At 43.0% G+C, this 12,031-nt stretch overlaps 1 protein-coding gene across 4 annotated transcripts in view; it reads left to right on the forward strand.

Annotated features, from left to right (window-relative positions):
• Positions 1-12,031, forward strand: part of LOC138292724 (zinc finger protein 501-like) — a 109,674-nt gene that overhangs the window by 22,962 nt on the left and 74,681 nt on the right. For all 4 annotated transcript variants that reach the window (XM_069231460.1, XM_069231462.1, XM_069231461.1 and 1 more), the window contains exon 3: positions 11,386-11,496. In XM_069231460.1, the coding sequence (XP_069087561.1) occupies positions 11,386-11,496 (111 nt within the window). The remainder of the gene's footprint in view (positions 1-11,385; positions 11,497-12,031) is intronic.

Here is a 12,031-nt window from a genome sequence, read left to right on the forward strand (position 1 = left end):
ATGTCGGCAATGTGCAGACTGGAAGGTGTTCTCTTTCAATTGTCTTGTTGGCTTGATGCATATCAACACAGATGCGTACAGCTCCTTGACTGTCCTTTTGGGGCACTACCACTATGGGCGAAACCCTCAGAATTGGACCAGTAGATTGCCCAATGATATCATGCTTTAATAATGTCTCAAGCTCTTTCTCAACAACTTCTTGTAAATGAAATGCAATTCCTCTGTCTTTGAGCAACAGGACAAACATTCTCATTGATATACAGTTTCAATGTCATAGTCTTAAGTTTTCCTAATCCATGAAGCAACGATGGCAACTGACTTACTATTTTGTGATGAGCGTTCAGGTTGTAGTTCATAGATATCAGTCCCATATCAGCAGCAGTATTGACACTGAGTAAGCGGGCACTTGACGCAGTACCTTGAAGTATGTAAATGGGTGCTAGTTCCTTTGCCTTTTTGTGTCTCATGGTTGGTATGAATGAACCTTGACTCTTTAATGGCATTGATGCAGCTCATGTATACACTTTAGTCGCCAAACGTGTGAGACAGGCCGATGGAGACAGTTAACTCTATTTCTCCTCAGGCATATTGTTTATCGACACACTACTGTCCATAGTAATATAATATATCGAGGAGCCTTTACTGTCATTTTCAGCCTTTAGTGTTATTGTTGGACAATATTTGAATTACTTTTATGATTTTACTTGTCAACGTTTATTTGACTCAAATTCTTCATTGCAAATGGCCAGTCCGACAGGCGCACATTTTTCTGACGTAAACATCGGCTTTGCAAATCCGTCTCCTTTCTTCACTGTCACTTGACAATGAAACTGAAAAACTCTTGGGCAAAGATTTAGATGACAATCAGCTTTGTTTAGTGCTGATTTGCCTCAGCTAATGTTTCCACTTGGCCTTGTGAGCGTGCCTAGGAGTTTGGTTCTGGAACGTCCGGGCATCCATTTTGTTTTTATCGTTGTCATGCATTTAGCTTTTCCTTCTCCTTGCAAACCATTACTAAATGGTTCTCCTTCCCACAGTCTTTGCATAATTGTCCAATCCCAAGACAACTATCTTCTTGTAGAAACAAAAATCCACATCTGAAACACATTTTCTTTTTCTTTTGAGACATCGCTTTGTGTCTTTCAATTTTGTGTTTCTGCTTACTTTTGATGTTCATGACTGACTCATTCTGGGCACCTCCAGCATCCATGTCAGCAGCTTGTTGATCAGTACATACCTCAGCTCTGGCATCAATGAGAACTCGCTCCAGACTAAGGGTTTCTCTCAGCATTTGCCATGTGAATGAATCTGACAGACTTGCGTTGATAACTCTGAGAAGTATGGCTTCTTCATAATTGAATTAATTGAACCTACAATGTTTGATGAGCGTATCAAGCCTCTCAATACAGGGAGTGCAGAATTATTAGGCAAGTTGTATTTTTGAGGATTAATTTTATTATTGAACAACAACCATGTTCTCAATGAACCCAAAAAACTCATTAATATCAAAGCTGAATATTTTTGGAAGTCGTTTTTAGTTTGTTTTTAGTTTTAGCTATGTTAGGGGGATATCTGTGTGTGCAGGTGACTATTACTGTGCATAATTATTAGGCAACTTAACAAAAAAAAATATATACCCATTTCAATTATTTATTATTACCAGTGAAACCAATATAACATCTCAACATTCACAAATATACATTTCTGACATTCAAAAACAAAACAACAAAAAAATCAGTGACCAATATAGCCACCTTTCTTTGCAAGGACACTCAAAAGCCTGCCATCCATGGATTCTGTCAGTGTTTTGATCTGTTCACCATCGAAATTGCGTGCAGCAGCAACCACAGCCTCCCAGACACTGTTCAGAGAGGTGTACTGTTTTCCCTCCTTGTAAATCTCACATTTGATGATGGACCACAGGTTCTCAATGGGGTTCAGATCAGGTGAACAAGGAGGCCATGTCATTAGATTTCCTTCTTTTATACCCTTTCTTGCCAGCCACGCAGTGGAGTACTTGGACGCGTGTGATGGAGCATTGTCCTGCATGAAAATCATGTTTTTCTTGAAGGATGCAGACTTCTTCCTGTACCACTGCTTAAAGAAGGTGTCTTCCAGGAACTGGCAGTAGGACTGGGAGTTGAGCTTGACTCCATCCTTAACCCGAAAAGGCCCCACAAGCTCATCTTTGATGATACCAGCCCAAACCAGTACTCCACCTCCACCTTGCTGGCGTCTGAGTCGGACTGGAGCTCTCTGCCCTTTACCAATCCAGCCACGGGCCCATCCATCTGGCCCATCAAGACTCACTCTCATTTCATCAGTCCATAAAACCTTAGAAAAATCAGTCTTGAGATATTTCTTGGCCCAGTCTTGACGTTTCAGCTTGTGTGTCTTGTTCAGTGGTGGTCGTCTTTCAGCCTTTCTTACCTTGGCCATGTCTCTGAGTATTGCACACCTTGTGCTTTTGGGCACTCCAGTGATGTTGCAGCTCTGAAATATGGCCAAACTGGTGGCAAGTGGCATCGTGGCAGCTGCACGCTTGACTTTTCTCAGTTCGGTTTTTCCACACGCTTCTTGCGACCCTGTTGACTATTTTGAATGAAACGCTTGATTGTTCGATGATCACGCTTCAGAAGCTTTGCAATTTTAAGAGTGCTGCATCCCTCTGCAAGATATCTCACTATTTTTGACTTTTCTGAGCCTGTCAAGTCCTTCTTTTGACCCATTTTGCCAAAGGAAAGGAAGTTGCCTAATAATTATGCACACCTGATATAGGGTGTTGATGTCATTAGACCACACCCCTTCTCATTACAGAGATGCACATCACCTAATATGCTTAATTGGTAGTAGGCTTTCAAGTCTATACAGCTTGGAGTAAGACAACATGCATAAAGAGGATGATGTGGTCAAAATACTAATTTGCCTAATAATTCTGCACTCCCTGTACATTTGATGATTATTTCACCAGCTTTCTGTTCCTGACTGAATATATATGTTTTGTAATCAGCATTCAGCACTGGATTGAACTTGGGATTTAACGCTTCTTTGATTTGAGGGTATGTGGCTTTCCAGCAGTTTCTTTATTTCCACTTTTACTCCTTCCCTGGCAAGTTTTTGAGGTATTTGACAGTCTTTTTTGTTATCTGTTTCTTCCAGTGCATTGATTAAATCATCAAACATTTCTATACAGGCAGTCCATCTGTCACCAATATTTTGCTTTTTGGCAGTATCAAAAGGAGGTGGTTGCTTTAGGAATGCGGTAGCATGGCAACCTGTGGAACTTTCTGCTGTTGAGAGCGGAGCTTGCTCCGGCAGCCTCTGCTGCCCACTTGTACTGGCACTTTCGTCGAGCAATAGCTGTGTGCTACTACCTGGGTCGTCGACTCCACTGTCTGGCTGGGAGACGCTGTCTTCTTCTTTAGAGGTGAGAAGAGGTTTTGTTTCTTGAACAGGTTCTTTAGCTTTTTCACCTCTTTGCCTTGTATTTGTTTTCTTCTGCCTCTAGCGTTGGCGTACTGTCTGACTTACAGCTCAATATTGCGCAGTGGCGCATTATCTCTTTTACAGCCTTACTAGCAAGTTTCTGGCCAATGATGAGTAAAAGTCTCAGTGAAGCTTTTGTTATCTTCACACTAGCTGGTGTGGTGCTTTAACTCCACATACATCAAACGTTGATCTTCATTTTGACTGAGGCTCTTGTGGCACATGTGGCATGCACAAGCAATTTGGTGGACTATGGCAAACTCTCTATCCCCTATCTTGTCACCAGTTGTAGCGTCCTCCCAGCCTTGGTACATGTATATGAATTGACCATGGAGCTTGGCCTCACCTGTCTTTATTGCTCTGCATGTAACTGCAAACTCAACATTCTACACATGAAATCTATTCACCACTCCTGAACACTTATGTCATAGTTCTACGGAGTCCATCAGGAACAAAAAGGGCCCCGTCATCGCTAACTCACAAGATATTACAGTCTGCTGCAGAAATATCCCAAGATTTTATACATAGAATAGTTCAGCCTGTTAAGCATGCTTTAAATTACAGTAATGATACACTGGTATTTGGAATGATAGGGAAGGAGCATAATAAGGCTCTTAAAAAAGTGTGTCAATTACTCACAAATGGAGGTCTCTTGTTAAATGCAGAGAAGTGTGAATTTCACAAACCAAACTCAAGTTCTTTGGGCATGTATTTTCCGATGGGGGGATGACTCATTGCGAGAACTGACCAAACAAAATGCTCAGTTCCGTTGGTCCTTTGACTGTGACCAAAGCTTAAAAAAACATAAAGCATGCAATTGAAAATGCATCTGAGATGGCCTGTATTGATCTTAAATTGCACACTGTAATTACTGTTGATGCGAGCCCAGTGAGGTTGGGGCAATCCTTGCCCTGCACAGTGAACATCCAGATGTTGAGAGACACATTGTGACATATGCCAGCCAAACATTGGGGGTTATTACAACTTTGGAGGAGGTGTTAATCCGTCCCAAAAGTGACGGTAAAGTGACGGATATACCACCAGCCGTATTATGAGTCCATTATATCCTATGGAACTCGTAATACGGCTGGTGGTATATCCATGTCTTCAGCAACTCATGACAAAGTCATTGAGCGGCTGGATGGCATATTGGCAGTGTGGGGCAAACCGGACACTCTCAAGTCAGACAATGGTCCACCATTCAATAACAAGGAGTTTCTGACCAGATTCAATATCAAGCACCAGAAAAGTACACCCTTGTGGCCTCAGGCTAACGGTGTCATGAAACGAGTAATGCAATGTGCATCAATGGAAGGAATTGAGCTCAGTCAAGCATTATGTCAAGCCCTCCATGCCTATCGTTTGACTTCTCACTTTACCACTGGTGAGAGTCCTGCCACCTTCATGTTCGGGAGAGCTATAAGAACCAAACTAGCCCAGGGGACCACTGAACAAAGTCAGTGTGATGAAGAGGTTTGCGCTATTGAGCTGCTCAAAAACATCAAATTAAGACATGCTGATCAACTCAGAGGGCCCATTGTTTCAATGAAGGTGACCGGGTTCTCATTAAGCAAAACCGAAGCGAAAGACCGATCCCTTTTGATGTTGAGCTTCTGAAAGTTGTGATGTGCAGGGGACCCATGATAACAGCACAGGGTCCCTGCAAATCTATCTCAAGGGACTCGTCACATTTAGACATCGGTCTCGCGATATTCGGTCCCTGTAGCCCAAGATGAGGTTGCTCCACCTGAAAGCCCAGATCAGACGTTAGACCCTGTACCCTCGGTGTCCACTGCAAGTACAGTCCAACTGCCTCTTATCACGCGGGCTGGCCGTACTGTGCGAGCACCTCGACGATTGAAGAAATATAATGCTGCTATTATTTATACCTTTTTATTTAAGAAGGGGGGAGATGTAGTGTCTTGGGACTGTGAGCACTAGGACCTTGCGTCCTGGGCAGACTCAGTGAACAAATTGCGTAATCAGTTGGGAGGTGTTAAGGTGTGGTTATTAATGGTTATGAGAAGTTTAGTTTTGAACTTTGTGTGCTTATGAATAAAGATATTAGGTACGAGCTCGATGTGTGGCGTGTTCTTGTGCCCACTCGTGAGCTGGGAAGGACAACTGGCACTATTATTTTCACACTTGGATTTCCATCCATTCTTCAGCCCTTCCCCAAATGTTAGTATTTAACTTTTCCATTGTATTAGCATTTAATGAATTTGTGCCTTCCCAAAGCAACTGTGACGTTTATTGATCCCTTCCCCCTTCCGTTTATTAGCTCTAACTTCACTGCTGGGCCTAACGAAAGAGAGGTGTTCATTTTCTCTTTTGTTTGCTGCCCATGAGGCCCCCAGAACACCCTGAAGAATACTCCTGCTGCCTGAGCCAACATGTGTTGCAGCTCAACATATGTTGCACACCTGTGACACAAATCCTTCACTGCCCTGTGAGTGCTGTAAATTATTTCTGCTAGTGCTGCTGCACATCCCCTCGTCTATGTCTTGCCAGCCCTGGAAGACATAGTAGAGGTGCATTGCACTGCGGGCTGTTAAATATTCTTTATTCATTGTAAGGGTTGTATGAAGATGGAACATTGCAGGAATAGTGTACATTAATTGCAAAATAGTACAGTGAAATACTTGGAGGAATTACCTCAGTATGATCAAAATACAAATCATGGTATAGTATTATAATTTCAAATCGCAAACACACAGAAAATAAAAAATGCAAAGATTCTAATACCTTCAGAGCAATTAGGTCTACATATTAATTTAGCTGTGTGTGTAATAATATTAATACATTCAGGATAATTTCCAGCTTTATGGTGTAATACTTGATTCATAGTGCTATTTAGGCATGCAGTTCAAATAACATATAGCAGGCTCAATGGAGTTCATGGGCTAAATGAAGTGACGCCCCAAATGAAGGGGAGTTGGGAGTGAGACGTCATGCTTACGTGATCAGTCTGGGTCAGTTGTGTTACCATTCTCCTCATGGGGCTGTCAAAGTTGTTGCAGTTACACATATTTGGATGGTATCAATCTGTTTTTTGAGGTGGGAGTAGTAGAAAATGCAGGAATTACTCGTTTTTGAAGGAATGAGGGCAGAGGCAGGTAGAGAGCTGCAAAAATGCAAAAAAAAGCCACAGTTATGAGCCGTAACATTTATATTTTGTGTACTGCAAAATTTGCTAATCCATGCTGCATTATCCAGTGGTGATCTGTTTGGGGACTCTCCATATCTTGAAGATTTTGTTATTCATTTCCTTGACTGAAATGAACATTCCTTCAGACCTTTTATGTTTGTGGTTGTGCCTTGGTCCAATAGTGTTACTACTTATGTTTATTTTTTTTCATTTCTTGTGCTTTTTTTGTGGGTTAATTTCACTTCTTAGTCTCTTTGAACCATTGATCAGCTAGAGTAGAACTTTTTAACTTGCCCAAATGATCTAGCCTGGCCTATAACCCAGCTGAAATTCTGTTTAATAATTGGAAGAATTTTTTAACTGCTTGTCACAGAAAGTCAATTTCTTCAGTGCATTTATTAACATCGCTCTGCATTGCGCAGTTGCACACTCCAGCATCACTTCAACCTCATTAACTGCGATAACCCATTTACCAGCAAACACTGATACATCTGGGAGGGGAGAATTCTAAGATCCCTAAATTCAGTGTGCTTATTAGTACCCCTTTGGCACATATGCATGCCCCAGCACCCCATTCAGCCTGATCGCCTCGCCTATATCTTTGGTGACCTATTAACGAGTAGATACAAATTAATTTATATAGATCACATCCATAAGCTCAGGGGTAGTTTTTTGTTTCCTACAGAGAGGATCTTGTACAGCTACCAGGTAATCTTTTTTAACTGTTCCAATACTGCTGCTACTTAGAGGCTCTAAATGGAAAGGCGAGAAGTGATTTAGGGGGTCATTATGACCCCGGCGATCGGAGATAATGTGGCGGTAGTACCTCCAACAGGCTGGCGGTACTTACCACATTATGAATGTACCACTCCGACTGCCATAGCGGTAGCAGCCTCCGGGCTGGAGATAACCAGCCATGCCAGCAAAACACCGCCAACCGTATCATGAGCCATGATACGGCCTGGCAGTGTTTTTCTGGCGGACGTTGCTTCTGGCAGCATCGCTGTGTCCCGTCACCTGCCGGAGGACCCCCTGCAAGCAGGTAAGTCAGGTTCTCCGACAGGAGAGGGGGGTGGGAGGTGTTGTGTGCATGTGTGGGGGTGTTGTGTGTGTCTGTTTTTGTATGCATGAATGCGGGTGTGAGTCGCGTTGAATGCTTGCGTGAATGACTGAATGCGAGTGTACGTGTATGTTGTGTGTTGTGAATGCATGTGTGCGACAGTGTATGTTGGTGTGTGTTTTGGTGTGTGGGTATGTATGTGTGCATGCATGGGTGGATGTGGGTATGCGTGTGTGTATGAGTGTGTATGTGTGCACGTGTGGATGTGTAAGTGTGCGGGGGCAGGAGAGGGAGGGAGAGGGTGGGGGAGGACTCTGGGGAGGGGGCGGCAGACACCCCTATCAGTGTCAGGGAAGGAATTCCCTGGCACTGATAGTGCCTGCCGCCATGGTTTTCGTGGCGGTACGCTTGCCACGAAAACCATGGCGGTAGGCGGGGTCATAATCCCGAGGGTGGGATTGTGACAGCCACCTGGCTGGAGACCGAAGTCTCCAGCCCAGCGGCCGTTACCACCCTGCCGGACGGAGTTTTACATTGGCGGTTTGGCTTCAGCCAAACCGCCAATGTCATAATTTGGGAAAAGGTACCACCAGCCTGTTGGCAGTACCTTTCCCCAAATTACCGGCGTCTGCCAGGGTTGTAATGAGGGCCATAGTGTAGAGTGCAGCAGCATAGAGTGCAGTGGTGCAGAGTAGACTAGAGTGGCCTACAGTGGGTTGGCGTAGAGTACAGGGGCGTAAAGTTGAGTGTTACAGAGTAAAGCATTGGCATAGAGTGTATTAGGATAGTATTAGCACAGAGTGCAGTGGCTTGGAGTGCAGTGTTCCAGAGTGGCACTGAGTATATTGGCATAGAGTAGAGTTGAGCAGAGTAGAATAGATTAGAGTGGCCTAGACTGAAGTAGTGTAGACTTCAGTGGTAAACGGTGCAGGGGTGTAGATTAGAGTGGCAAAGAGTGCATTGACGTAGAATAGAGTGGTAAAGGGTAGAGTAGATAGGCATATCGTGAAGTGGCGTAGAGTGCACTAATTTAGAGAGGATGGTGCAGATTGTGGTAAAGTGGAGTAAAGTTGAGTGGTGCAGAGTTGAAAGCAGTAGTGAGAAGTGGTGCAGAGTGGGGTGGTGTAGAGTGGAGTTTTCATGGTGTGGTAGCACACTGAATAACAGACAATACGTTTTCAATTGAAATGACCGTTACATTTGCACAGACATACAGTTTTACTAATAAAACTATACAGTGCACAGGCGAAAATGTGTTGAAATTGCTTCACCTAGTGTAATGATTTGTTGTGATCATATTAAAGTATTTGATTCGAACACACGTTGGAAATGTCAAAAATGTGCTTCATTGTTTTGCTAATTTTTATATATTTTGAAATACTTCAGTTCTTTTAAATGTTGTTGTGTGCTAGAAAAAATACCCTCTTTCCTACCTCCAATATCCAGCAGGTTTGTAACATAAATCATCGCACTTTGAAGCCAGAGAAATAAAACAAGTGCACTCACAAGTCAGCGCTTTACATTTGACCTCGGTTGTGGAATGCACAGAAAATTTGATAAGTACAAGATTTACAGGCCTGTTTACAGAAAGGGAGCTCTCAGAAAGATGCTGTAACTAAGGTTTTGGCAATGGAAGGTACAAACTCAAGCTCCACAGCCTAAAACAAATAAAGCCAGCAAATGGAATGCAAGAAAACGTGGAGTGCAGAATGCATTCCTAGGTCAGCTCTCTGAATGTTCCCAAGATGTCTTTAGCAAGCCAGACAACTACACTGTCCGGTAGGATGTGACCTAAAGAAGGACTATGATGAATCCAGCCCTAGCGTGCTTTAAAAAAAAAACACTATCCCTGGCTGTGGCCTAGCACTTTTTAAAATTAGTTTTAGCCAATCTGCAAAGCAACAGTGCTGTTGAACAGCATGGCTACAAAACATTTCCAAAGACAATACCTCTCATAAGCGAGACCAATTGGCTTTGCTGCACGAACTGGAATTGTACAGTCCGCTCATAATGAGGGCCTAAGTGGTTTAAATACTGCCCCTCTAAATGAATCCTCGGTTCCACCAGTAACCAATGTTGATGAAACAGGATTGATAAGATCTATTGCCTCTGTGACCAGCTGAGCAGCTGGTATGCATCTGAGGATTTATTTTAGTAGCCAGAGACCTAAACCCTCACAATAATGCAGCCTTGAAGAGATGAGTGCAGCAGCTGGTCAGCTGTTTTATATATCTGTGAGTAATGGTTGAATGCATTTGAGAGCTGGAGAAGCATAGATTTGGACAGTGCATCGATCTGAAGAGCCAAGGACAGGATTAATAGATTACCAACCCTATATTTAAAATCCCCACCACCTTTGAGAAGCATTGATGCAGATCACTTGACTTCCTTGTAAGAGCATAGAGGCAGGTAAACATACTGTACCCCACCATGCGGATCATTCATACTTGCGGCCAGAATTCATCCAGGGTTACTTTCGCTGTTGGAAGGTGTTACAGGAGGCCGATATCTATACATGTAGCACCCTTCCATGGGTTAAATGAAATCTCAAGGTCATCATGTAGCCATTGTATCTGCCACGAGTGGAATGTTTTACTAGATACTGACACTTAAACAAGTAACACAGTACTCTGAGCCAGATGATGCACCTGTCCAGTGCCAAAACTCAGCCCGATTTTCTGACACTGATGGTACAAACACATACACTCAGATTCATTCATTTTTTCAGAACAACTTTCTGATCTAGGGTAGTAGCAGCAACTGATAAAGGTAGCTTTGTTGTGAAATGCCCCCAAGCAGCTGGATTTATCATTTATTTCCCCTTTGTTTTCCTTTCCTAAAGTGGCTGAATTTGTACATGTGGATTCAAATGTCCAGTCAATGGAGTGAGATGTGCCTCGTATGGTCATAGAGGGCATTGTTGGTGAGAAAGTAGATGTGACATTCTAAAGGCAGTGCCATCCTTTAAAGCCCTATTTGACCACCATAAACCAATAGCCACTGTTCTTCATCTCTCCCCATTCCCTTTGTCTTGAGTAGAGCGAATGTCTGGTGTGGCAGAGGCAATCCTTCCCTGGAGAAAAAAGCATCCACTGATTCCTGTATGTATTTATGTATATAGTAAGTCTATAGCACAAACGTACCCAAAAGACAGTGTAAACTCTGCCTAATTCCTTGAAAGTCTGCTCTACCGCTTCGTGTACAACGCAATCGTTTGCAGGACTCTAGGTGAATGAAATATAAAAAAATCAAAAGATTGATCTAACTTTGAGAGTTTATAAGAACAATGCATTTTGTCTTCTCTGAGCGAAGGAAAGAGGCCAGGGGTAGGGTGAAGGGATTATCACAGAAGGAGGGTAGTCAGCCTTAAAGAGCGCCCCTACCCTTGACTTTAATTACCGAGTGAAGCTGGTCTCACTATGTAACAATCCTCACCCAGGGCCTCAATACGAGTGGCCCTTGTTGGATGTAATAGTTATTGCACCTAATAAAATCCGACACCAAATTGTGCAGAATGTATTGGTTGTTATTACTATCCACCTTTCTGATTTTATTGGGGGTTACCATGCCGATTTGTGCCTGTGAGGTGCATCTAAGCCCTGTCTGAGCATGGCTTGTGGAGTTAATAGTCTTTAATATTGAAAATTGACCTAAAATAGATTTATGTATTTATGTTTTATTTTATGAATAGGTCCTCTCATTGCCACCAGTGTGTTTTCACTGAGAGTGAAGAGAGAGCAGCAACTGTACCCTGGGGACAGTCTGGAGTTTAAGAAAAGACTTGGTGTTAATAGTTTCCCAGGTAAGTGAGGAGCGCACTATGTTCGATCCAGCAATGACAGCTTTTTTCACATTCAGAATGGCACTTCCACATATGGTCATCACAATAAGTATAGGCTGAAGTAGTGAGCACACTACCACACATACACATTCTCACCACAGGAGGTGAAGCTGGCTTACAGACTGGGACTGGAGTATTGAGTAAGCCTTTATGGTGATACCCTTTCAGGTCACACTCATAGGGTGATACGCCTAAACCTTTCTCCTGCGTGAAAAATCAGTGGGTTACTTTAGAGCTGAGCTTGACACAGCAGATCAGCGTATTTATCATGTTGTGTTTTTACCATGTCTGTGTGTTGAAGAGTCTTCTCCATCTTTTTCTCGTTTCACTCAAGATTCTGATCATGAATGCTTGTATACCGTCAGGTGTTTGATTACTGTAATTCTGTTCATTTGAAGTTACCTTATGGTTCCTTACATAGACTCGAGGTGGTTCCGAATACTGCAGCTCAGATGCTACTGAGCTCATCTATGTGCAATCATATTACTCCGGCCTT

The sequence above is a fragment of the Pleurodeles waltl genome, chromosome 4_2, assembly GCF_031143425.1.
Source record: "Pleurodeles waltl isolate 20211129_DDA chromosome 4_2, aPleWal1.hap1.20221129, whole genome shotgun sequence".
Lineage (NCBI taxonomy): Eukaryota > Metazoa > Chordata > Amphibia > Caudata > Salamandridae > Pleurodeles > Pleurodeles waltl.